The sequence below is a fragment of the Styela clava genome, chromosome 8 (assembly GCF_964204865.1).
Source record: "Styela clava chromosome 8, kaStyClav1.hap1.2, whole genome shotgun sequence".
Taxonomy (NCBI): domain Eukaryota; kingdom Metazoa; phylum Chordata; class Ascidiacea; order Stolidobranchia; family Styelidae; genus Styela; species Styela clava.
In genome coordinates this window covers 11199382-11226030 of record NC_135257.1, presented here as the reverse complement: position 1 = coordinate 11226030, position 26649 = coordinate 11199382, and the positions used below count along the sequence as shown (strand labels likewise).

Here is a 26649-nt window from a genome sequence, read left to right as displayed (position 1 = left end):
TTTACACTCACGACATTTATTTGCTAACTCAAGTCGGCGATCCTATCGGCCAAGATTGACACAAATTTGGTCGAGTGCCGGTGGTATTCAAGTCGACGATAAATCAAAATAAGTTGCCGCATTTGGTAAGACAGGTAATCATATATGGCCGAAATATTGAGAGGAATTGTGAAAAACATCATGAGCAAGGCCAAGCCCGGACTGATATATAACGATAAAACCGTTAACAGAACATCAAGATTTTGTAATAGAAAATGGATCTCGCACAGAATAAACACACTGGCTCATATTTGATAGCAGTTAAATTTTTAGCGGTCCGCGAGGAATCCGGGGTTTTGTTGTTTCTCTACCGTCTCAATCGCTTTACCGATGCCGAGAAGACGAGGTTGCGTTGGTTCATTACGCAATCTCTCTTTTGTTGTCATATTGCTATTTGATAAGGGCGACATTAATTATCACTGAGAGGTATTGGCGCGAGTGATCAATCGCTCTTTTCGCTTATTTGGTTCCAATTCGTCGCGAAAGCTCTTCGTTAAATTTCACAAGATCGTCGTGTTGGAAGGTTATGGATATTTTCCTGTTTATACCCCAAGTCTGAAATAAAACAGCCAAAAACAGTATGATATTCCATGTTCATATATCAAGTGTTGATATTAACAATAAAGAATGGTTAAGCATTGCTAATCCACACTTGGTGGGGAATTCCCACTATTTAAACGCGTGGCTATGAAATAGAAACGGAACATATATACCATAAGTAACGGAAAACTGGAACAAGTAAATAATAAATAAAAGTAAAATGGATACAAATGTTTGATAGATTGATCTCCTGCGTTCATTAGTCATTTCACCCGAAGAAGTTGAAACCGAGCGTGTTAGCGTCCATCGGTCTTAACATAATTCTTCCCCCTATCTACGGTTATTATGTACATTGGCCATGGCCATGCTAGATAAGATGCGAGAGAAGTTGAAACCAGGTGTGTTGGCGTCAATCGGTCTCAACGCAATGCTATCCCTTACGGTCAAGTTGCGGGAGAAGTTGAAACCAGGTGTGTTGTCGTCAATCGGTCTCAACGCAATTCTATCCCTTATCTACGTTTAAGTTGCGGGAGAAGTTAAGACCAGGTGTGTTGGCGTCAAACGGCCCTACTCAGTTCTTCCCCCTTAACTACGTTAATAATTTACATTGGCCATGCCAGATAAGTTGATAATAGGTTAGTAAATGGCAACGCGTCATGCCTTCCTTCACCTACGTAACAAGAGAGAGAAAAAAAAGAAAACAACGGCTGCGAATACCGGAACTCTAACTTCTTCTACTTGTTGAGCTTTCATTTTTCGCAATCGACTAAATTGACTGCTTTGAAGAAAGCTCGTTTCAATGCAATAATTACGACTTTACGTAATTCGTAACTTCCCTTCCGTAACTCCAAATAATTACGTAATTCCGTAAATCCGTAAATTACGTGCAAGCCTACTTTGTACTTAGGACATGGAAAAGTGACGGTCGATTCCATGTAATTGAAGTAATGACTTGCAGGGTTCCTCTGTATCAGTGTCTAAATCCCAAGCTCTGTTTAGGGCTGTTTTGGCCTGGAATTAAACATAAAGAAAATGACAAAACAACAAACTTTTGGGACTAACTATTTGAAATAGTTTTAATGTCTGGTTAAGATGTGATAATTGAAATCTTGAGAAAGAAAGAAACTCTCTTGATACGACTACTGTAGATCAATATAATATTAACGATAAGAATTTATTCACGGCATATTGACCAATAAATTCTTTTATTTAAGGTAGACTTTGCAATAAATGCTGACTTTCAACCAAATATATATTTGAATATTGCAATTGAATATTACATGGATATTTACAATGGTACTACCGTTTTAGGTATGGGTGAAGTTGAAAAAATTATTCTTACCCAAGCGTAATATAGGGCCCCAGCTTGACTCATATCGACTGAATACTGCAAATTCAGCTTCCTGAGTTTTTTCTGTGCTAATTGTAAATTAGTTTCCGAAATTTTTTCTACATTGAAGTGTTTTGATCGGTAGTTGAAGGATTTTCTTCCTTCAGAGCGCATAAGTGTCCTGATATTTTCCCAGTTCTATAAAAGACAATGGTACTACTAAAAGTTTCAACTTTTTTGGACAAATATCTGATTAGAATATGTAACGTATATAATGTCGAGACAATTGAACAATAAGAATGTTTATTTGCATAACTTTATACCAACAAGCTTTAGTATGTAGTTCAAAGGCAAAGCCTTTTGCATCGGCCAATTCATATTTCAATAAATAAAGAAGTTTCAGTTGAACTATCACAAAATTTTTAAAACATTTCATGGTATGCTGCATGCCAATCGTGTCTGACCTAGAATGAATTTTTTTTTTATTGAATTTTCGATATCATCAATATATTTTTATTTGAGTTCATCTTCTGGGACTATGCTGATTTTTTTCGTCGTTTTGATAACCTTAAAAATGTGAACAAGGAATACAAATTCACACGTAGAAAATGATTCTTACTTCCAACCATATTTCCTCTTCCCCGAGAAGAAGGTAAACAACAATCATTATATCGTGGATTGGACGAAGAGGTTTATTGTACGAACAAATTTCCATTGTAGTCGACCTTGATATCTTTGCAGCAATTTCTTTCAATCGGAGCTTTTGAGAATCGCTCGAAGAAACGTAATCGCTTTCGGACAAACTGCTTTCGTCGCCTATTCCATCAATTTCACTATAGATGCTTGATGAATCGGGAGTTTCACAACAGTTTGTTTGGGTGTTTTTGTTTAATCGTGACGAAAGCGGTTGGATTGAATTGTCACTTTTTTGACGTTTCCTCTTTTTCAACAATTCAAGTTGCTTTTCAGCCTCCTTGATCTCATTGTTTCCGATAAATACAGCTCGACGTGCTTCAGTTATAGCGTCTTCAATTTTCTGAATATTCAGACTTTTCAACGCACTTTTCAAATTTTTTCGAATGCTTTTCGATGATCTTATTTCAGAAATTACCATATTTAATCTCCGTTTTACATCTGATAGAAACAATTGGTCACTTGTTGTCAGAACGGTTGAAAATGTTTTGAGAAGTGCTAAAGCACTTTTCATATCTTTTATGCCCTTTTGCACGTCCTCGAAATATTCCGGCTTCATTCTAGCTTCGCCAATAACTGGCAATATTCCTGTAACCTGCTCTAATAAAGTCTGTTTAGCCTTTTCCAAAGAAGCCTTAGCTTTACAAGCTTCTTTAATACGGGTTTTGTATTTCTCAGTAAGGACTCCAAATTCAAGAGCTTTCTCTTTGAATTCTGTAATATTCTCAAGCCATGCACAAATATGCTTGTAGTTAGCCGGGTGTCTCGAAAACAATTTTTGTGGTAAGTTTTCTTCCGATTGTTTTAATCTGTTTTCCATATCTAATTTGATAGCTCTATACTCATCCAATCTTTTTTTAGCGTCGGAAGAATATTTTTCGATCTCATTCTTCAATTTTACATTGCTTTCACGTAAATCGTCCAAAATTTTGTCGGCATTATTTACCGCCTTTTTTATTTTTTCTTCGTTCTTTGGTGAGACATTGAGTAAAAGAATTACTTTTATTCTTAACCAACTTTTTTCCAAGTGGTCACACTTTACTTCGATTTCAGTAACGGGTTCTGATTCTGGAACATTGTTAGATTCTCGTGGATCTTCAGTCACATCGTTATCGTCAGTATTTTGTTTTAACGTTGATGGACTTTCCTGGGCGACATCATCGATCTCGTTTGTTTCGTCCGTTAGTTCTTCTATTTTTTCATCTCGAACAATGTTGTTTTTCAAACTGAAGATTTTGTTTTCGAATGACTGCGGATAATGTTTTTCAAAAAGTTTGTCGGCTCCAATTTCTTGTTGCAATTGCCCAAACAAAGCCATGAAAGTGATTAACGTCTCTTCGTTCCCCGTACTTTTGTATTCAAGTAGGATGTTGAATGCGTCTACTAGGCGTATTAACATGTTACGTATTCTTTTTTCAAATTTATTGCTTATGCTCTTTTTCTGTAGTTCTGTATAGTATACATTTTGCAGTAATTGTATGTGAATTTCAGTTAGAGTTCCAAGATTAGACAACACACCCTGGCAAATATTTGTAAAAACGCCACAAGAACGTTTTAACCACAATAATGGCAGTTTTCATTTTAATTCCTTAATTTTCAAAGATATAACAAGGCACATTACAAAGAGTCTAGATTAGAAGAATGACGCAGTGTTTATAAACGGTTCATAGATGGTTTTTATAGGCAGGATTCATACGGCAATGTATGTATGTATTGTAAAATAATTTTGAACCGTTGACCCCCCAAAAAACGTAACCCATAGATTTCCCACTTACTCTTACAAACAATGGAGTAAGTATTCAATTTTGTTTACACTTGAACCTCTGTTTGTGTATGATTGTACCATAAAATTTCAGTTATCTGGGACGTTTTGCACAAAAGTTGTGTTTTGGTTTTCTAAGTAATCCCACACATAAAATTGAAAATCAAAAACCTTGCTTTATGCTGCGCAATTTTATTGAGTCATTGCATTCCATCGCCATGTGAATTCGATCTCTGAAATAACACGGAAATAGTTTATTCAATTGCTGAATGATATAATAAAGTCAAAACAAGCCATAACCATTTCAAATTTGTGTCAGATAGTTCTTTATTCCTCATTCTAATAACATAAATTTATTTCAATTGCAAATATTTGAATCTTGGGTTACTATAGGCTTATGGTGACTTTATCAACGGAAACCTCGAATTTACACCAATTCGGTTAAAAACGTAAATCGTAACTGTTACAAAATTACAATTATGAATTTCTTGGAATTAAATTTCGCAATTTAAATTTCCAGGAAGATGTTTTTCTACCAGTCATGATTTTTTCAAAAATTCCCTGATTATTATTTACTTAGAAAAAAATATGTCAACGATTTCGATGTACAACATACAAAATTGCCTGTATTGAGTGTTTCTGCCTATGACATACCACAATAATATGTTCGTTTTCAATTATTATTCACTGTTTGATTACCGTATACTGTTTAATATCCCTCCGAGAAGAATCGAAGGTTCTGAATTGAGATGTATGATTGTATTCCGTATATTGTTCGAAAACTACAGCAAAATTAAAATGCGTTTTAACGTATACTCAGTAATGTTGATCGTTGGGGCAGAATCGGTTTAAGAGTCGGTTTGCCTGGGTCATCCTGTACATTTCAGACCATAAATGCAACAGCTAATATTGTAGACTGATCCCTTCCGTATAATTATTACTCACTCAAATGGTTTAAATGTTTTCAGAATGTCTTCCATAAGAGGTTCGCTGTTAGATACCCGTGGTAGGTTTTGTCTGGGATGATCAATGAAACATAGAGGACACGGGTAGTAGTTATACACAGACATTCTAAGATTCCGATATCTGGATTCCAATTCAACAATCATCTTGGACAACTCGTGATCTTGTTGCTTAAGATTCTCACTAAACGGCAAAACATAATAACATTGAAATTCATATTTGATTCAATAAACAGTCCTTTAAGCAATGTAAACGACATTATACATAGTTGGTTGAAATAATATATTACACAGCAGATCAAAACCTAATTGTTTCTCCAATTTAGCTTAAATTGGAGAATCTAGATAAGCCAAATGCTGTATTTATTTTGTAAATTTCGTTATAATGTAAAAATTATTAGGATATTATTAATTGTCTTAATTACCAGCCATATTCAACCTTATTCCTTATTTCTCTGAATATTGTGTCCCATTCATTCACTTCTTTTTCGATATCTTTCGATGTGGTGTATCCATCCAACAGTTCTTTAGAGTATTTTTCTAACTTTGTTTTTGATCACGAACAAACGTTATTATTTTATCCGGAGATGATTCAATGTTTTCTTTTCTGTGTAAAATAGATCAATAATTATTTCAAATTTGATTAATATTGTCAAACCTTAGTCAAAATTCATACGTTTACTTTTGGAAAAAAAAAAAATTTTCAATCAAATTTGCCGATCAAATGTTACTTATAGTAAACAAGAGAGCTACGCACAAATATATGGACACGTTAGACCAGAGCGAATCAGTCTTTACCGGTACCTTTGACGCTACCGGTACCCTCAAAAAAGTTCTGAATTTCCAGTAGCAAGAATTTTGCAGAATCAAAACGTACAGCCAGTCATGACACTGACTAAAATCCGTGTTCCCATGGATAAAAAATAATACAGCAAAATTTTAGACGAAATATCAAATTTCATAGAATTCACGCAAAATTTTGAAATAAATAAAAGTGATAGCCTTCTAGCGAAGAAATTAATCTTTAACCACTGAAAATGTCAAAGCAATTGGTCCAGTATTCGAAGAGAAAAGCGATTTTTTAAAAACGTGTCAAAGAACAAGAACAACAACAACAACATAATATTGAAACGATCGTTATGGCCACTAAACGTGTCCAATAAAACCAAACTAGATGTTACACTAGATTAGGGCGGGACGTTTTCAAATTGAATATCTAAATCAGATATTATTGTTAATTTGATATTTTGATTTGAGGACAAGATGGCGGCGACTCGAAATTTTCGTTTCGTTCATAATTTATTATTCGATTTCCAAGCCCTACATTGAATTAATAGGCAGTTATCACGAATAGACTATTTCTGTAATGAATAATTTTTTATAAAAGAGAACTTATTCTTTGCCTCCATTTTTGTTGAAAAACTCACTTTAGGCGGCTTTCAAGCTCCTCCAAAGCGCCCTTCACTTCAGGCATCCATTTTTCTATCCACACGCTGGGAAACGTTTTATCGGTAATGTAATTGACTTGTCCACTAAAAACAAATACCAACGATGGAACTCTTTCTCAAAATATGTTTTATACCGGCCTAATTTTTTATTAATTGTTTTAATAGCTTCAATTCGAACAAATCTCTCGACAAAAACGCTTTTCGGTTTGGCATTGTCTTTGAATTTATTGCACTGTGAGTTAATTGGTGAGCATGGAAGTTGAATACGAGGTTTTTAAACGACGGTGCTAAGATAAGTCCAAACAAACCTGGCAGGTTCTGTCGGTGATAATTCTTGTTCTTGTAAGCATTGGCTTACAAATTCCGACAGCTTTTTCGGATTATACCTTTCGCTGAAACAACAAAAATAGCAGTTACCGAACAAAAGCCTAGCTTTGAAAGTTCGATACAGAGAATCCAATATGTTTTATGGCATATAAAAAACTACACAACAGTTTCATTCCAAACCACGCAGCACAACTTTCAACTCAATTTGTTAAACGATTTATGATATCAAATTTTCACGAGCCATTGCCATATCTTCTTCTATCCGGGGTCTCATGGAACCAGAAAAATGTATTACCTAGTGCTATCCTGTACCGCTAAATAAAACAAAAAAACTAATTTGAAAATAAAAAATTTCAACAAGTTTTCTAATTATGATATTGAGACAGGTTTTCTTTAACCATACCGTTTATCTGCTGTTGATGCTGTTTCATTTTTGTCATTTGTAATATCCTTAGACTCAAACAGGATAGAAAGTGCTTCATTCATAACGTCGATCCATCGCTTCTTGACTTCTTCAATTTGTTCATCAAGCCATTCAAAGTGGTTTGCTCTAACCGTCTTGGTAATTATGTCAAAATTCGTTTTAGCACTGTTCAATAACAGTTTTCTCCTAAAAACAATATATATATTAACCAATATATGTTAAACCATATGAGATTATAAAGGAATAATTTGAATACAAGTCACCTGTAAGAGGTTTCCGTCTGAAACAAGTTGAGCGTTTTCAAGTTCTTATATGCTTCGTACTTTACTTGAGTCAGTGCATATTGCGCTTAAAGATTTCTATATAAATGAATAGGCTACATTTTAACATTAGAGTAAGAGAAATATGATTTGCTGTGAATTCAATAACTTAGGAACTGGAGTAATATATTTGCAGATGAAATTTTTCTAATGGAGCAAGCCTGTACATTTACTCGCTATTTAAATATTTAAGCAACTAATTATAAAAAAGTTTTGTAACTCACTCTTTATTGTATTTGACGTCAGTAGTTTTCAACAACGTGTTTTCAGAATTTTCCCAAGTATGTTTCACTTCTGTTTTTTTAGCCATGTCAAGTAATTTTTTAACAAAATTTCCCATTGTTTTATCAATTTCATTTGTAGCACGATTCAGGCTTTCCAAATTTTCTGAGGTATCCCTGTAATTTATTTTATTGAGTATATAGACATCGTTAAATATGATTTTCTAGAATGCAAAAAAGAAAAGCATAAATATTTGAATAACGTTTATAATTACCGACATTGGCTCACGACTGCAAAAAGAAGAAGGGTTTTCTTTCTTATTATTGCTTTCGTGTACAGAGCTTCAACTTCTTCCCAGCATTGACATCGTAAAAATTGTAGAATTCCTTCTGTATCACTTTTGTCTGTGTCGCTTTTTTACAAGCAAAATATAAATTAATCACTACCAAAACCGGTAAAAAACAAAGAAACATTACCACCAACTTTTGTAGTTTTGTTCTGAAAATTTCTAACTCTTTCTCCCATTTGCCCTTCATTTCCTTCCTTTCACGATGGTTTGCTGATCCACATCCTAGCATTTTCAAACAGTCATTCCTATCTTTTTCCAGAGTTTGCTGAATATTTTGCTCTTTGTTTTCTCTCTTATCTCTGCTATGTAACCTTAGTTATAATTTTTTTTTTAATTCCAGTTGGTTTCGCAATTGGCGCTACAACACACCTGTAGTAAATTGATTCTTTCAGGTTGAGTTCCTCATGCCATATCTCTGCTATTTTTAGGTACAGTTTTTTCAATGTGAGGAAATTGAAATATTTTAATATGTGTACACCACTTCTTTCTTCATAGCTATAAAGTAACAAAGCTTATATTTCGTGCTAAAAAGGTTAACAGAATGTTTGAATTTTATATGGTTAAATGTTAAAATAATGTTTATGAGCATCTAAACCAGATTCTACGCGCAATCGGCAAAAACACACTTAACATAAAAATTGATTGATACGAGTTACGAAGATCCTCAGCTGATCCATGAACCGTAGTTCTTGTTGGCGGGAGCTGTGCCATTATTAGCTGAATATAGTTTGTCAACGCTTTTTTCGTCTTTGGTTATTTATGTCACTCTGTTCTCTCGTTACGCAACGATGGCGTAGTACAGTCCCACTCAAGCGTAGCGAATTCAGTTAATTATGGTTGTGCATTACGCTCCTTCGTGCGGTTGTCGCTCGTTACTTGACGCTTGCATGGTTCGTGTATTATGACTGCTTTGGATACGAAATGGCCGTTCTTGTTTTTGTGGAAAATAACTTTTATCCGAAATTAACGAGCCAAATGATGTACAATTTTCAGTAGTTGAAGCTTTAAGAAGTCCTAAGCAGGCTAGCGGCCCTAAAGGCTAGATTCTTTTCTTTGTTTGAAATATTCGTGTTTGCTAGTTTATTTTAAAATCAAAGGTTTTTTTTTGAATTGCTCGTCCAAAGCAAACTCTGTGCTTTTAGGCCTTACTCTACCGGCGTCCCTGGCGTTCAGCATTACTCTGATGTTATTTTGATTGGAATATTATTCACTTCGCTGTGTCATAGGAGACTTATCTGCATTTTTACGATGTGCATTTGATAATAATCAGGATACACATGATAAGGTAGAATGACCGACTTCGTATCAAGCAGCAGTAGGCATTGACATTTGCATCTCGAATAGAGTTTTGTTTTTTATTAATTCTAAAAAAACATCGTGTTTTAAATCAAGGGCTTGTTTTAAATCATTTTTTTTTTTGTATTTTTCATTGAAGTACCCCTTGCATCGCTGCGAAACTACGCCAAAACTTTGCGTTCTGGCAGCTGCATACGCTGCCGGAATTATAATTTCAAAAATGTAAGTAACAATTTTTGTTTCGACTTTTACTTCTATCGCGTACATTTATCGCCACGTTTGTATTTACACCAAAGTCATAAGATTTTAACCGGAATGTTTATCCGAGATACAAGAGAAACGTTTTGAGTAAGAAAAATCATGAAACTTAGCTCATGAGCCTACCACAAAAGCAATTGGATCAAGGGCAGTCTTCGACAAAACGAGTGCGTTACGACAATAAAGAATCCACATCGGTAGATTGCCACATCGGTGGCAATCTACTGATTTAAACGATGAGACACCCTAGCCTAGACTACAAGGACGCCACAACTAATTTGTTATGACGCCATGATAGAGATTTTGAATTTATGTATTGACATAAATCAAGGGACGCACCAGAAGTATGTGTACCAAGATGGCGGACAACGGAACGTAGTATGTGTACCAGATTAGGCCATAATTTTATTCCAATTTTCCTTATTTAAGTTCTTTAACGAGTTCGGAGGCTAGCCAAGTGACACCCGCAGTAGGTATTATTGGCAAGGCATTATTGCGGTTAATACTGTACGTTTAATTTATGCTTAGCATACTTTGTTCTTGAGGTTGAAGTGATTTTTTCAAAGTTATATGAAATCATTTATTCGATCGCATTTCAATTTTCGCAAGGTGGTTTCGTCGCAGGGGCGTTCGCGTAATGGCTTATCGGTTGCGTCTTACTGCGCCAACTACGTTTGTGGTCGCACTGAACTACAGCTTGAGAAGGTATGTATGGGCCTTTCTCTATATTTGTGGCGTTTCGAAGGATTCATTGCAAATAAGAAGCGCTTAGCAAGTTTTTACAACCATTTTTAACCAACCTATTTAATACAAAAAAAAAATCAAAAAGTACAGCCATTTTGAACAAAACAGGGAAAAAAAACGATTTAAAACAATTGTTTAAAGACAATTCCTTTTGAACAAATCCCTAATCTCAAATCCACGCTTGTTATGGAAGTGGGGGGAATTCTGTTGGTATATATTATAAGATATGGTCTTTTCGAATGGATAGTTGCAGTGCAGTTTATAGCTATTTCTGGCTCGTCTCATAGCTTGTTTGTAGTGTTATATTATATAATAGTTCAACTTATTGCTTTAAAAGGCAAAAATTTGATCACAAATTAGATTTGTCTGTTGGGCGGCGCCCGAAAGAGCACTATACTTGCTATTTTTTCATGCTATGACATTAGGTTTAGACTTGCCATACAATCCTCGTTGCCTCTTCAATATCGGAAATAGATTTTTCATGGGCATTGAAAAGTGACATTTCCACATTCTTGTTTTTGAGCAGCCATCCCATAATGTCCTTTCCAATCGATTTTAGTTCTTTTATCCCGATATCTACGATGTGGCCCGAATCTCTCGAATTAGATTTTTCGTCATTACTGCATTAAGAAATAACATGCGAATGTATTGTATTTTGAATAGTATATATATACATATATTTATCAATTACATAAAACCAGAAAATAAGGGGATTCAAATAATACGTTTAATATATATTATATGCAAGTTCATACATCAGTGAAAATACCTATCCATAATAGCTCCACTCAAAGCCTTGTATGTTACAAATTTCATCTTTGCTTGTATAAAATTTGTTTGAAATTCATCTTCTGACATAATCTGTTCTTGATCTACTGACCGTAGTACATGTTGTAATTTTTGGAAAGATTCCCTTTGTTTGAGTCTTAAAATCGGGTTCATTTTATTTTTAAAATATACATAGGTGAATGGAGACAAAAAGATATCAACACGAAGGACGATACGAAACATTGTACCGTAAATTCCACGAAAATCATACAGAATCCTGAACGAGACGGCTACGGTAACTGACCAGTACCTGATTCAGAGTAACGGTACCCGGTATATCCTGGCTTTTTGATGTCCTGTGACAATGATTCATGGTTCCAGTATCAACATGAATTAAAATACCCAATACCATGAGTCACTACTGTATTATCAGATCCGGTACTGTAGTCTACCGTAACCCATATAGAACTTCCGCTAAGCATGAGATCCGCATACGGTCCCGGAGCAGGTACAATTAATTTTTGACGTCACCACACAAAACATCAGATAAAAAACGGATACCACAGGAAGTTTTTAAATAAATAAAAGTAATAGACTTTGGCCAGTAGTTAATGAAAAAAGCAATATTTTGACAAGAAGATGAGAAATACTAACAAAAATGACAACGTAATAACAAAACGATCCCCGAAGTAGGTGGTAAGACGTGGTAATAAAAAATTTGTGGACAATTTATTACATTACTTTTTGCGGTTGCTTACTCATATTTCGCTAATATTTCCAAAGATTTCTTGAACATTTTCCCCCAAACATCCTCCTTATTCCAACATGTGGAAATCTTGCGAATTTCTTTCAAATTTTCAATTATTCTTTTTTTCTCTTCTTCAGCGTGTTTGCTAAAACAATACCCCTCAATATTAAAAAGAGTACATTATCGTGAATTCAAAAATAAAAATTCTATATGTGTAAAAGAGGCAATTGAATATTCTTTTTGAACAAATCTTATATCACTCGGTTTTGATTTTCAAGTCCTCTATAATTCCTAACACTCACTTCTGATTTTCTACAAATCCCTTTAATGTATGAAATCCTAATGCATTCACTTTTTCAACATCGAACATATATTTGACCGAATCGGCCCATGCCTTTCGCGTTCGATTATCAGTTGGAGAAATGAAGTACCTTACAGAGCCTAAAACAGTATGAAATTAGGTAAATATTTGTATTTAAAATATAGGCTATATAATATATAGTTTGATCCAGGCTATTCCTTTCTGCATATTGATATTGATACCTGCAATGGAGAATGAACATCTACGTACAATGTAGAAGTATTACCAAAAAGTTTAAAACTTACTCAAAATTTGAATTCTATGGTGTAATTTTTTGACATGGTATAATAGATCAAAATGGGAGACACACAGCGAATACTCGGTAGTCAACTCTTTCCCGTAAATGATCTCAATTTTTGCAACCTCGTGGTCATGAAAATTCTGAAACAACGGTAGTTAATATTTTACGTATCGTTCTACAATTTATATTCAATCGGTAAACAACCTCATCTTTTCCAACAAATGTTGATGGCTAAGGGCGCCGATTGGTTGATTGATCTTATACCTATTACGGTTATTGAATGGGCTGGGCTATTTTTGGTCACATATACTGTGCAAAATGTATTGCAACTTGAATACATTACTTATATCGGTGGTGACAACACCCGTTAAAATCTTTAACGTATGGTGCAGCAAATGCTCGTGGTAATAACTTGTAAAATACTATACTTCATTTTTGTTTTTCTTTAGGTCTATGTAAAACTCTCCACACAAGTCTTTATCCGTAGCGCAAGTTTTATCGACTGTCCAACGAAAGAGGATTTCTCGGTTGTTTCTTCCTTCAACCTTTTCCAAGTGCTCAGTTTGGAACACTTCCACGTTATTTTTGCAAAAACATTTTCCGAGTAAGTTACAATCTTCACAAATATTCTGAGGACATAACGATATTAGATGTACAATAGTAATGCAGTTAAAATATGGCGTGCATATATAAATATCCGAACAACCTTCACAAAACTTTCGAGTAATCATGTAAAAAAATGGATTCTATGTTTTAAATAAATACTTTAATAAATTTTGCTTATTATCAACACGACCTATAACCGTGGACGCCGAGTGATTAACGAAGTGGCGGTAAGTGTTACTGGTATATATGCACATATTCGTATGATAATCATTGTTCATATTATTCGAAATAATATATTATAATCATAAGCTTGCCAATCGGTGCATATAATAAACGTCCATAGACTTCAAACCTTTCTAAAAATCGTTCAACTTACTGACCAGTTACCGGGTTCCGCCAACTTACCGTTCTAGAATACGCATGTGATAGACTGACGTTGTTCTCAGTTGGTATGATAAGTATTTCAATGTCTCTAAATAAACATTCAAATTCTTTAAAATGTAAACCTAAAATTTGATATTTTAAAATGCCAAAAGTAACAATCATTATTGGAAAGCATAATCATCATTATATTGCTTTAACTAATCACAAAATTGTATTTGATTATGCATCAAAGTTATTTTAATATATATATATATATACTCGACTGCATACGTGATATAAAGTCATCGTTATAAGCTTTATTAATCATAAAGTCGAAACGTGTTATTAGGAGAACAAGTTCGGTGATTAAGTAGGTTACTTTGAATTTGTACAGTTTTGCCTGAGATTGAGAGCCATTTTTATTTTCATCTTCGCTGTAGACGGCGATTCGTTTTCGTGATGAGAATTTGCGTCCTGAGAAAATAATTCTGAATGATAATCGTATTCTGAATAGGAAGGAGAACATCACAAAGTAGTGATTATAGATACGAAGATTAATAAACTTAATAAATGTGTCACAAGAGTAGGGATTTGTTCAAAAGAAATTGTTTTAAAACAATTGTTTTAAATCAAGTTTTTTGCCTGTTTTGTTCAAAATGACTGTACTATTTGATGTTTTTGTATAGGATATGTAGATAAATGGATATAAAAACTTGCCAAGCTTTTCTTATTTGCAATAAATTCTTCAAAACACCAAAAATATCGATATAGGCTCATACACATCTTCTCAAGTTGTAGTTCAGTGGTTTGCGCAGTAAGACGCAACCGATAAGCCATTACCCTAAAGACCCTGCTACGACGAAACCACTTTGCGAAAATTGAAATGCGATCGAATAAATGAGTTTGTATGACCTTGAAAAACTCTATCACTTCAACTTTAAAAACAAAGTATGCTAAGCATCAATTAACCGAACAGTAATAACTGTAATAATGCCTCTATTTCATGAGAAAAATGCTGCCCTTGATCTAATAGCTTTTGTAGTAGGCTCGTGAGGTTTCATGATTTTTCTTACTCAAAACGTTTCTCTGATATCTCGGATGAACATTTCGGTTAAACTCTTATGACTTTGGTAGAAATACAAACGTGCCGATAAGTGTACGCAAAAGAAGTAAAATTCAAAATAAGAATTTTGACTTACATTTTTGAAATTACAATTCCGGCTGCGTGTGCAGCTGCCAGAATGCAACGTTTTGGCGTAGTTTCGAGCCGATACAAGGGGTGTTTCGATGAAAAAACAAAAAATTCATAAAAAAAAATTGATTTAAAACAAGCCCTTGTTTTAAAACACAATGTTTTTTTTTAGAATTGATAAAAAAAAAACTACACAAGAGTATGTGTCTTTATGAACTGGTAAAATACGCAAAATAGTAAATAACTGCTAACTAAATATTTAGAAGATCCTTAACGTTTTCCGAGTTAACATTTAGTCAGCAATTAGTACCACAAGTCTTCCAATTCTTAAACTTTTAATTATAAATATCATACGTCACAGATTGACTTACAGACAAAAGAAGTTTCTTCGTTACGTAAACTGAAAGACTAACATCATCAATATCAGTTATATTTTCTTCGTGTGAGCTGGGTACCACTGGTTCAGAAGTTGACGCTTCGTGCTAAAAACAAAGTAAAATGTAACGGTAAAAAAAAATTCATTTAATCAATAAATAATTAATCACAATGTCATCAAAAAATTAGTTACTTCAGAAGTAGGTGCGAAAGCTGGAGGTCCATCGATCAATTTGCCTAAAATATAAAAATGTCAGTTGCATTATATGAATCAGAATGCGATTATTAGTTTGGTGGAAGAACATATTATAGTAAATGATGCTAACAGTATCCATTTGTGAAGTTCAACGCCTAGAAAAATATTAAATTATTTACATGTGGACATGAAAACTATCCTAGCTTACATGAAACATCAACATTGCTGTATCCATCAACGTCGGGATTTTTGCTCTTGAAAACACGTCGCCATTCATTCGGTATGAACATCTTTATGGAATGTAATGCTGTTTGTGCCTGTTGTTGTGTATCCAAAAAATCAATCTTAATGTCCACGATTTGTCTGTGCATAACGTCCTAAATGAACAAATTTAGTATGACAGTAAACAGCTCGTGTTTATATATATCTTATTACGCTATCATTTACATTACCTTTATGTTGGGTCCAATTAGCTCCAAATTGAATGCAAAGCACATTTTTTCTCCAATCTTTAAAAAATGATTAAAAACTTCGATCTCTGTTGAATAATTCCGACTTTTATGTATTCTGAGATAATCTTTTTTTTTATTCATATTGCTTTGTTCGTCTTCCTAAATTGGGAATATAAAAGTCTATTCAAAACAAAAAATCTGTAGTCACGAAAACGAGATAACGCACGAAAAAATTGTTTATTCGGAGTCCAAAGGTCACATAATTGAATTCGATGAGGGAACTTACTATATTCATGATTAACTGGTGCAAAATGATACTGCTGTAACTGCATGGAATGCTAAGTTGAATAAAAAAAAGCAAATTTATCAGTTTTATTGTAAACACGCTTTATCGTATGGCGTCGCATGTCAGTGAAAATGTTTATGACGAGCAAAAGTCTAGATGTAGTTTTCAATTGCTCTGTTCTGATTTTAAGTTAAGTGCTATCGCAGATCTCAAACGTACAAATTACAATAGTTTCACTTCTCGAAAAAATGGAATAAACGCAACCGAATTTCTTCTAGTGTCACTATATGTATATGCATAGTTGATCATTGCATCATATATGTAACATATAAAGTTTCTCACATTCGACTTTTGTTGTTGTTTCCATGATTTGTTTTTCTCATATTGAAGGTTGTTTATAGACGTGTATTTCACTCCCTGAATTGAGAATATTAAATTCTTTTGAAACAAAAAATCCGTAGTCACGAAAACGAAATAAAGCATGAAAAGATTGTTAATTCAAAGATTAACAGTCACCAAATTGTGTCCGATGGCCGAACCTACATCCAAGATTAACTAACACAAAATTATACTGCTGTAACTGCATGGAATGATCAGTTGAATAGAAAAGCAAATTTGATAGTTTCATTATAAACACGCATTATCATTGGGCCGCATGTCAGTGACAGTGTTTCCGTGTTTTGGTTTTCTAATGTTGAAGTTTGTTTATAGATGGGTATTTCAAATTTATATATTGCGTCACCATAGACGCAAATACCACACTTGCACTTCAAATCAAGGCGTACAAGACTAAAGTTTCATTCAAAAACACTCACTTTTTTCTTCACAAATTTTGGATTTGTGTAACAGAAATACACTCCCAGGTCGGATTTGGCCAGAAGTCTGACACGTATATTCTTTAAGAAATCAGAAGACCTAGTTTGAGTAAAATAACAATAATTGAATAGCATAAATGAGGAGCTCTCAGTTTCTCCGAGTGAGTCGTTGAACCCGTAGGTTTGCACGTTTTCGGCGATCTTCATGAGTGACCTTATTTCAAAATCCTATACCGTTACTAGGTGGATAAGGGTCCCTCTAGTCGATTATTGCCTTCCCCGATAACAAGCATACGTATCTGTAACATCTGGATAATATCATATACGACTTGAACTCGTAATCAGACGAAAAGTAATTAGACTAGTCTGGCATATAGTTATGATAGTCAGTTTCGATCTGAAACAAGCATATTATATTATATTTAGATATCTTGTAGGAAGTCCTGCCACAAACAAATATATATTATGTATCGTTTATTTGACCTAATTATGCCTCGTTTACTTAATTTAGAATTTTATCTTTATTTTCCACATCACTTTAAAATTCGATGAATGAAAGAAATGATGTTATACTTCACATTCTCCATTTTTTTCTTGATTTGTGCAAGCATATTGCTAGCGAGACTTTCGTTGTTTTTTGAATTATCCTTCATGTTAGGATTTATCTGCGTTTTGCTGTCTTCTTCGTCTTCAATATTAAACAGATAAACAGGTTCACTGCCAAGTTCACAAGCTATCTAAACATCATTATAAATAAAATATAAATATAGGGAACTTAGAATTTCAATATTAGCAAAAGAGGTCAATGCTCAGATATATGAACATAAATGTCAAAACAGTATTTCAATGTATTGTAATGAAACAGAAAAATTTGAGTATCGATCGAATATCGAAAATTTTAAATTGATTGGTCCAGTGTAATAGGAGAGCTATTTATTTAAAACCACAATAGCAGCCCTACGAATACCGAGATGAAAGCTATTTTCATCATAACAACCCCAAGCATTTCAACAACAAAAAAATTGGCCAAACGATTTTTATGGTGACACTCACGAACATTTGCAATTACGTACATTTGCACCCCTGGATATCTGCACGCGCGGACATTCGCACCCATGTAAATTTGCACCAACGTACATTCTCACTAATGGACATTTGCACCTATACGTATATTTACACCAATGCACATTTGCAACCATCACATTTTCACGCATAGGCATTCGCCTCATAAACGCACCCATATTTATGTACACGAATAACCGAATGTCATTGCGAGATATAATTCTTTTCCTCTTTTGTCGGTCATTTTCTTTCGATGAAATTTCGATAAAAACTTAGTCGAATGTACGTGGGTTAGTAGACGATGGCGAGAAAAGTGGTCGTACATAAATTAATATAATCTTGCACAACACAAGAGAGAGTTGCTTCGTGAAATACGTATAGATACGAGAAAGCATAATTTTTAGTTGTTACTTATCGTATTTGTCTGTTTGTTTGTATGTTTGTTTGTTTGTCTGTTAGATACACGTGATATCTCACAGAAGCGAGGTTGAATGCTCCAAATTCTGCATGTGCATTCATCATATCTCGGACCAGAAGCCTATTGATTTTGAATGAATTATGTCGTATAATTAGCGAGTTATTAATTAATTTGTGACGGGACACACGGTGCCACTATGGAGTAAGAGCGCATGAATCGATCGATAAGTCTTCGGTCTCCGACCTATATTCTCGTTTACACTTCACAGCACTTTCCTACTCTTATATTATTGGGTCATAAATTCATAATGGTGTCGACACCGATGCGGGTTGTTTTCTGTCTTAATGGTTGGAAATTCAGATTAATCGCATTGAGGTTTGCAGTGAATTCGACTTCTTTACTATTCATAACATCAGCACGTCGCTATTTCGGCGGAAATGGCAATAGAACCTCCTCTACCCTAAATACTGGTATTAATGGGTGTAAATGTTTACGGGTGCAAAATTTCATGCCTGCAATTGTCCATAGATGCAAGTATCCGTGGAAGCAAATTTTTATGTGTACAAATGTACTCAGAAGCAAAAGTATGTGGGTGCAAATGTACGCGGGTGCAAATGTGCGCGATCGCGTTGAAAAACTCATTTACACCGCTTCATACCAGCCAAGACACGTGCACGTTTATCTCTAGTCTCTACCCGTTGCGTTGAAAACGAAAGAAATTAAAAATAAAATTAAAAAAACGTATTGTATTTGATATCGCTGTGATAAACATAAGTAAGATCGGCTCGACATCAAATACTCCAGAAAATGAGCATTACGTAACCTTTCAAACGAGACCAGCCTGGCCTTCTGGGGCGACACGAAACGCAAAATATTCAAGATTGAAAGAGCAATTATTTTCGCGAGCAGTTTCGGGCGAGCTTGTGAGGGTAATGATTACTAGCTTGTTTAAACGCGGAAAACGATTGCTAGCTCGCTGAAATTACTTTGTTTCAAGTAATCACAGATTCTTTGTATATCACTCAGCTTTCAAATACTTACAGACATAAAATTCGTAAAATTGAAAATATGATAAAGAAAAATGACGCGCTACCGTGATTACGAACACTCGGACAAGCATATATCATGCTTGAAAACGACGCAAAAATGTCTTATTGCTTTTGTTTTGACATATGTCCACGATAAGACGTATACGTAAAGAATATTAACTCTTACTAACCAATCATATTACAGCCATATTTATATATGTTCATAAGTGCTTTCCCGGCTATATCGGGTGCCAAGCGTGACAAAATGAGTGTTCCCATATCTCAAAGTACTGCAAATTGAAGATCATTGGTCAATTGATTGAAATAAAATCGAATTTATTTTAATTTTTTCATTAGGGATAGGTTACTTAATTTTAACTATACGTATAACGTCAAGCATACTTCTTGGAGCACGTTTGTAGAGATTTTGGAGAATACAGTGACGGGGATGTTAGTTCCCAATTTTTCCTCTTCTGTCTTATATTTTTCTATCAAATCATTAACTAATCCATCAACGTGACCATCTGATATGAAAAAAATATGACGTTGTTCATTCGAAGTCAACGGTGAATGGGAACCCGAATCTGCGACACCAAGCCGATGGTTCGACCTTAAAATTCACCATACAATTTTCTTCTTAAATGTATTATATTTAGTTTAGTCTGGACAATAATTTTAAATTTATCAAGTTTTATTGAAATATGGAAAGATTTTATATTTGGAAGTATCTAGTCAAGTACAGCCAATTATATCCATATGGCCATGTTTGAAGGTTTTACAAATTAAAATTGGTTGCTGGTGCATTCAGATTATGATATATTTAGTAGTAATTCGCATCACTTACGGTTTTTGTGACTCGAGTCTTAATGCTTCAATTAAACAAGAACATGCTTTTTGATGAGGCTTTCCTTCTTCCCTTGATATTTCCCCATTGCGCTGTCTCACTTTATTCACTAAGTCTTCTCCGTGCCCATTTGGAATATTCGGGACTTCATCCTTTTTGAGTATATAATTTCCTACTTAGATGACTAAGTTATAATATCAGTATAGGTCCATGACACAATATTAAGAGTAAGATTCAATGAAAGAGCTAAATATCAAGCAATGTCTACTCTAGATTATACTTGCCTCAAGATTAATCTGGGAGCATATTCAGGTACCTAAGATTCAGTTAATAATTAGGGTATAATCATTTTAATGTATCTATTGGCTCCAGTACGTAAAAAATCCATATTATTTAGAAAATAAATGTTCCTAAATTATCAGTACCGCAAATTCATGTTCCCAACATTTGTTTCAATGACTAAGTCCAATATAAGAAAAAAACAATTTCGATACCTCGTGACCATTTTTAAAATATCCATATATCATCAATAAATGCATATATTTTATTTTTTTATCAGCAGGTTAAATAAATATATGTACGAATATGTCGAATATAATAAAAGATTATACAATTTGAAACAAGAAAAATTATACCCTGAACTCAACTCATGAGTTACCTTATACTCCTTAGCGATTCGTAGTTCCGGCTTTTCATCAGAAATAAGAAGAGAAATATGATCATCTGTTTTTATTTCTTGAAACACTGACTGAAACACGTTAATACTTGTTAGCCACTTTTAAAGTTTGCAATGAATATACCCAATATATATATATATATGTATATATATATACTTATAATCAATATTACAAGTCAGTAGGCGACCAGTATCTCCGCTGATAGTTGAGGCCCGCTCTCAAGCAACCAGTTGCCATCCATAAAAACATGAGGATCTTTAACGGCGGTGCGATTAAGTAAGTGAGCGGGTTACCATAAAAGCCAGTTCATTTAAGCGCTGCGTGTTTTGTGGACATACTCGCGTGACTGATATACTGTGGCTGAAAATTACAAAAAAAATGATGCTCACTAAAATTAACGCTTCTCCAGTTCATGAGGTATCGAGTCCAAAGACAAATAGTTGGAAATAGTATTTTCCTATGCGGGAGGTTGTGTTTTTGGAATTTCAATTTTCAACTTGGTTGGCGAGAAAACGGCAGAAATATGTGAAAAAAAATGGAAATTTCATAACGTTCGCGCTTTATTCATTGTTGGCATGGAAAGGAAACCTCCATCCGGACCTTCTATAAAACGCACAATACTAGGAAGACCAAGATAACATTGGTGAAAAATTACAACCAGTTTGATCCAGCCGTTTTGACGATACGTCCATACAGACAGGCAGACAGGACGACTGATAATAAGGGTGTCCTATAGCGGAGAGATCCAATATATAATGCCATTCGAAATCACGCTACTAAAGTGTCTTTTGAGTCATTGCAACCAATGTATATTATTACTTATCGATCTTAAGATCGGTTACTATGTTGATATTTGGTATTTGTCTGTCTGTCTGTCTGTCTGTCTGTCTGTCTGTCTGTCTGTCTGTCTGTCTGTCTGTCTGTCTGTCTGTCTGTCTGTTAGATGCACGCGATATCTCACGAAAGCGAGGTTGAATCTGCTCCAAAGCATAGCTCGGATCAGAAGCCTATTGATTTTGGATGAACTATGTCGTATAATTAGCGAGTTATTAATTAATTAGTGATGAAAAGATCTGGATTTTTGCAAATCGAGAGAACGATTTTTGCAAAGCGAGAAATTTTTGAGACGCGCTGTGTGTGGCGATGCGCAAGTTTTCACGCTAATGAGTCATAGCGAAGTATACACACCGCTAGATAGTATCTCGTTACTTATCGATTTTAATCGGTAAGTATGTTGATAGGTGTTTGTCTGTCTGTCTGTTAGATGCGCGCGATATCTCACGAAAGCGAGATTGAATCTGCTCCAGATTTTGCATGTGCATTCATCATATGTCGTGCCAGAAGCCTATTGGTTTTGGATGAATTATGTCGTATAATTAGCGAGTTATTAATTAATTAGTGATGGGACACAAGGTGTCACTATGGAGTAAGAGCGCTGTTTTGGAGATCCCCCAACTTTCGATCGATAAGTCTTCGGTCTCTGACCGATATTCTCGTGATTAATCTTTATAAGCATTGTCAATATCCCTATTGTAATTTTGACGTCGTCGCGATGCGCAAGTATCCTTCCAGAAATTTTCTACGCTATGAGTCAGAGCGAAGGATACACGCCGCGAGATCGTATCATTGTCCATTTGACATCGTCGCGATGCGCAAGTTTCCTCTGAAAAATTTTCCACGCTATTGAGTCAGAGCGAAGGATACACGCCGCGAGATCGTATCTCGTTACTTATAATTACTCTTTATTAGGCAATGTCCATGCCCCTCTATCATCAGGTTTTTTGGGTTGCAGAATTCCGCACCAAAATATTGCTAGGCTGTGTTTGAATACACACGGTGTCGCTATGAAGTAAGAGCGGGTGAATCGAAACCGCAGTTTCTGTTTTGGGGATCCCCTGACTTTCGATCGATAAGTCTTCGGTCTCCGACCGATATTCTCGTGTTGAATATTGTCCATAATGAGGCGCGATATATTTACTTTGTATGTATGTTTGCATGGGAATACATAATTGTTGCAGATGCATAAAACGTAACCGAACAGGCGATACGTGAAAGACAAGTAATCTCCTTCAAATTCTTTCATCTTGGGATTCAAACATGCAGTATGTAATAATGCATTGAAAAACTTTAAACCAATCAGAATGGCTGTTATTGTCCATCTACAATAGATATTAATGACCAAATTCGGTTAAGGAAAAAAGCAAAATGACAACCAATTTATGAATCTTATAATAAATAATCCAGATAAAAGTAAATAAATTACCTCAAATTCAGTGAAAACGTCAAAATCAACTACGAATATAAAATGCGTTTCATATGATTTCCGGAGCGAGGGTATCGAGTATATTTTTGGCTCCAATTCCACAATAACCTGCATTCTTAGTGGAGATTCTTCCGGAAGTGATAAAGCGCAAGCTTTAGTTTTCTGTAACAGGTGTACGGTTTGATTTTTATTATTTCATATGATTGATACTTCGCATTATTGATATATTCAGACTCAACACGAGGCTTTTTGCCTTGTTTGTAAAAATGCTTAGAACAATCATGAAACCGAAAACAACATGAGGTTTTCTGCCTATCGTTGTTCATTTTATTATTTCAGTTATATCAAACTCCTACTATGCCCGATTAATTTCACGCTCTAACTCAGGGTGGTCCAAAGTTGTGGGCTCCGCGGGCCACAGAATTATTTTGGCATTGAACGCGGGCCACAATAGTACCAAGAATAGGTAAACAATGCAATACAAAACAAGCACACAAAACAAGCACTTTTATTGTGTAAACACATAGTTATCAGGCATTGCCAACCTAGGCTAATGGAATCCGCATCCAATGTTTAGTTTTCTATAAAGCCTATATTGTTAGCATATATTCCCGACCAAAACGATAGAAATCCAGGTAACAATTTAGACTGCCCATCACATCTTCAACTTCGCTAGTTGCTTCAGCTAGCCATCATACAAGTCAATTCAGTCACAGTAGTGATATAACAACAATATGTCAAACGATTTTTCTGATTTATTTTATGAGAAGCAATTTAAAATACGATATCTTGATTACTCTCTGGATGCGGCGCGGGGCACAGATAATGGAGCGGCAGGCCACATGTGGCCCGCGGGCATGGGTGTGGACCACCTTGCTCTAACTGGACTCAAAAACACCCTAAATAAAAACGAGTTAATTCTTTCATGAAAAAACTAAAAAAACGCTAAAAGTCGTTGGGAAAATTGCTGAACAAAATTTGCAAATGTTCCAGACCTGGCGCTCAAAGTAGTCGTTCATCTTTTTCGATAAATAGTCTTTTGTGTTGTGTTTCTTGAAATCAGTTTTTGAACAATGCTGAAAACAAAGAAGTATATCACGCTGAACGGAAGAAAATTGCACGCTGAATAAAAGATCTAGATGCAACACGCTGGTACAATTTTTTCTCATAAAATTTATGTCTATATAAAATATTTTTCCCGATGCTTTAACGCTGAAATTCAACAATTCGAAGCCAGATCAATCAAGATTCCTCATCGTCTTTTATATTTTATATATTTCATGGTAACACCGGCATGGTTTTCTGCAGCACACCAAGTACGTTTGGTTTGAAAAGGCAATTATTGAAAACTAAAATATAAAAACGCGCACAAGTAACTCTCATTATGTAGTAAATGTATGTGGTTCCATGTATGTCGTGCAGAAACCTTTTTCCTGGACGACATTTCAATGTGTAAGTTTGCACAAGCAGACGGCTGTAGTTTTGCTACAAGAAACTAATCAAAATGTCTCTTTGTGATCATACACCACCTTATTATTATCATGTCCTTTCGTTCGTACCAGACACGCGTTACATCCTTCGTCTCCTGAAGTTCCTGTTTCTGTATTTTCGTCATCTTTTTTTAAGCTGATTATCTATATAAATAGAAAAATAGATATAAACCTGTTGTACTTAATGCTACTTTTATTTACGGCGAAGAACCAAATTCAATCCAGAAGGAGCTAAATAAACCAAATTTTATATACTGTATGTCCGATTCTATAATACATGGTTCATCGTTTACTTACCGATCAACCTATTTGCCTTAATGAGTAATAAACACAAATTTTCTTTCATTGATTTTGATAACTCTCTCACCTGCAATGTCCTTTGTTTGCAGTAAAGTGTACATTGTATTTTATCGCTTTTTCCAAAGCTATTCGCAATAGCAGACATGCTGTAGAATTTATACACTGAACCTCAAAGAGAAGGAGAAAATTAGTATAACCTTCAAAGAAGTTCTCAAAAGACGATAAAATTTAGTGCATTTTTGTGTAACTCCTGACAGTTCCAACATTTACTAATGTTCTTATGCTAAATCGTATAGATGTGGATCGAGATATGGCTCTAACTCTACATTTTAGATACATCTGGAGACAATATTTACTGCAGACAAAATTGCACGAAAATATTATTCTTACCTTCAATACTTCTTGAATATGTTAAGAGAGTTAAACTCGATTTGATGAACTACAAATAATACCACTTATATGTACCGGGAACAAAAGTATGTCGGATATAGTGTTTACCTGAATGTAAACACAGAAATATAATAGCTGGATACAATGTAAGATCAAGCCGTAATAGCAGCAACTTGATATATAAATTAGCGTCTTTTAGATCAATGAAGCTGGCTCCCCCAACGCGTCGTAACGATTACTAATGTATGGGAGAGAAGTAATACAATTAAATATCAATGCTTATTGTATACGTTCCGTGAGGTGAGCAGTTGAATAAAAGCATTCAAAACAGCGACGCTAGTTGGAACAATTGTTCAATAAAAAATAAATGCTTATTGTATTTGTTTCGTCAGAAGTTGAATATGGTATGCAAAACAGGGACGCTAGTGTGAACAATTGTTTTTTGTTCATCTACTTAAACACTCTCCAGGTAAAGTTTATTCATTTCACTGTGATAGTGCTGCGACATGCAGGAACTCCATAATTAATACACCATATATATTTTTCGTGGTACTGTATAATGTGGGGTGAATATAACTATCACTGTGCAATTATAAAAAGATAAACTAATTTTTATACCAAATCTTACGCACCACACATTAAACGAAAAGATAAAGATGTTGGACAATTGTAGTTTATTCAAAGAATCCTGTCAAAATTTATTAAATATAATTAGTACTGCTGTAAGATCAATTTTATATTGTTGTACTTGTCGTTGCTGCTAAATTCACATTTCAGTGTTTGTTCTGTGCATTTACTGTCAAATTTATGTATATCTGCATCCAATCAAATAAAAAATGAGCAAAATTTTTTTTAATATTATGCATATAATATTTCTAGACTTGCAAAATGTATCAACCTTAAATGCCCTTTTTCTTTGTATTTATTGTTGATTATATTGTTTGATCCAATTCATTCCATATACCAAACTTCCATCCACAAAATTCAATGAATTTGAAAATTTATTTGGTTAATTCCCCTATCCTGTTTCTGATCAGATTATATCTGTATATAATGTAAG

General features: G+C 34.5%; 2 protein-coding genes across 2 annotated transcripts; both read right to left on the bottom strand.

Moving 5' to 3' along the window:
- Positions 1-370: 370 nt before the first annotated feature.
- Positions 371-5882, bottom strand: LOC144425847 (uncharacterized). The gene is made up of 6 exons (XM_078115577.1): positions 5752-5882; positions 5310-5510; positions 4536-4597; positions 2529-4051; positions 1922-2107; positions 371-1590 (listed from the first exon to the last, which is right to left on the bottom strand). Exons 2-6 carry the CDS (start codon positions 5471-5473, stop codon positions 1483-1485), a joined length of 2043 nt encoding a protein of 680 aa, XP_077971703.1. The 5' UTR covers positions 5474-5510; positions 5752-5882; the 3' UTR covers positions 371-1482.
- Positions 5883-7576: 1694 nt separating this feature from the next.
- On the bottom strand, positions 7577-25803 carry LOC120345743 (uncharacterized). The gene is made up of 29 exons (XM_078115576.1): positions 25590-25803; positions 25267-25367; positions 24939-25043; positions 24405-24485; positions 23410-23571; positions 21128-21217; positions 20470-20621; positions 20028-20235; positions 17691-17854; positions 17118-17217; positions 16645-16719; positions 16017-16175; positions 15773-15941; positions 15562-15605; positions 15365-15475; positions 14181-14275; positions 13844-13910; positions 13261-13461; positions 12837-12972; positions 12533-12671; positions 12241-12375; positions 11484-11639; positions 11152-11334; positions 8786-8911; positions 8551-8715; positions 8342-8479; positions 8070-8243; positions 7789-7884; positions 7577-7711 (listed from the first exon to the last, which is right to left on the bottom strand). The coding sequence occupies exons 2-28, from the start codon at positions 25342-25344 to the stop codon at positions 7875-7877; spliced, it is 3423 nt and encodes a 1140-aa protein (XP_077971702.1). The 5' UTR covers positions 25345-25367; positions 25590-25803; the 3' UTR covers positions 7577-7711; positions 7789-7874.
- Between the last annotated feature and the right edge of the window lie 846 nt (positions 25804-26649).

Bases quoted from the DNA above. Each gene is read 5' to 3' on its own strand.
- LOC144425847 (XM_078115577.1), bottom strand. From the start codon at position 5,473: ATGATTGTTGAATTGGAATCCAGATATCGGAATCTTAGAATGTCTGTG. The intron at 4,598-5,309 runs GTGAGTAATAAT...GTGTTATTTCAG, and splicing joins AAAACATTTAAACCATTTGA to AGATCGAATTCACATGGCGA. The intron at 4,052-4,535 runs GTTTTTGATTTT...TATACTATACAG, and splicing joins ATTGCGCAGCATAAAGCAAG to AACTACAGAAAAAGAGCATA.
- LOC120345743 (XM_078115576.1), bottom strand. From the start codon at position 25,344: ATGTCTGCTATTGCGAATAGCTTTGGAAAAAGCGATAAAATACAATGT. The intron at 16,176-16,644 runs GTGAGAAACTTT...TTCCCAATTTAG, and splicing joins AACAACAACAAAAGTCGAAT to GAAGACGAACAAAGCAATAT. The intron at 8,480-8,550 runs GTTGGTGGTAAT...CTTGTAAAAAAG, and splicing joins TTCAGAACAAAACTACAAAA to CGACACAGACAAAAGTGATA.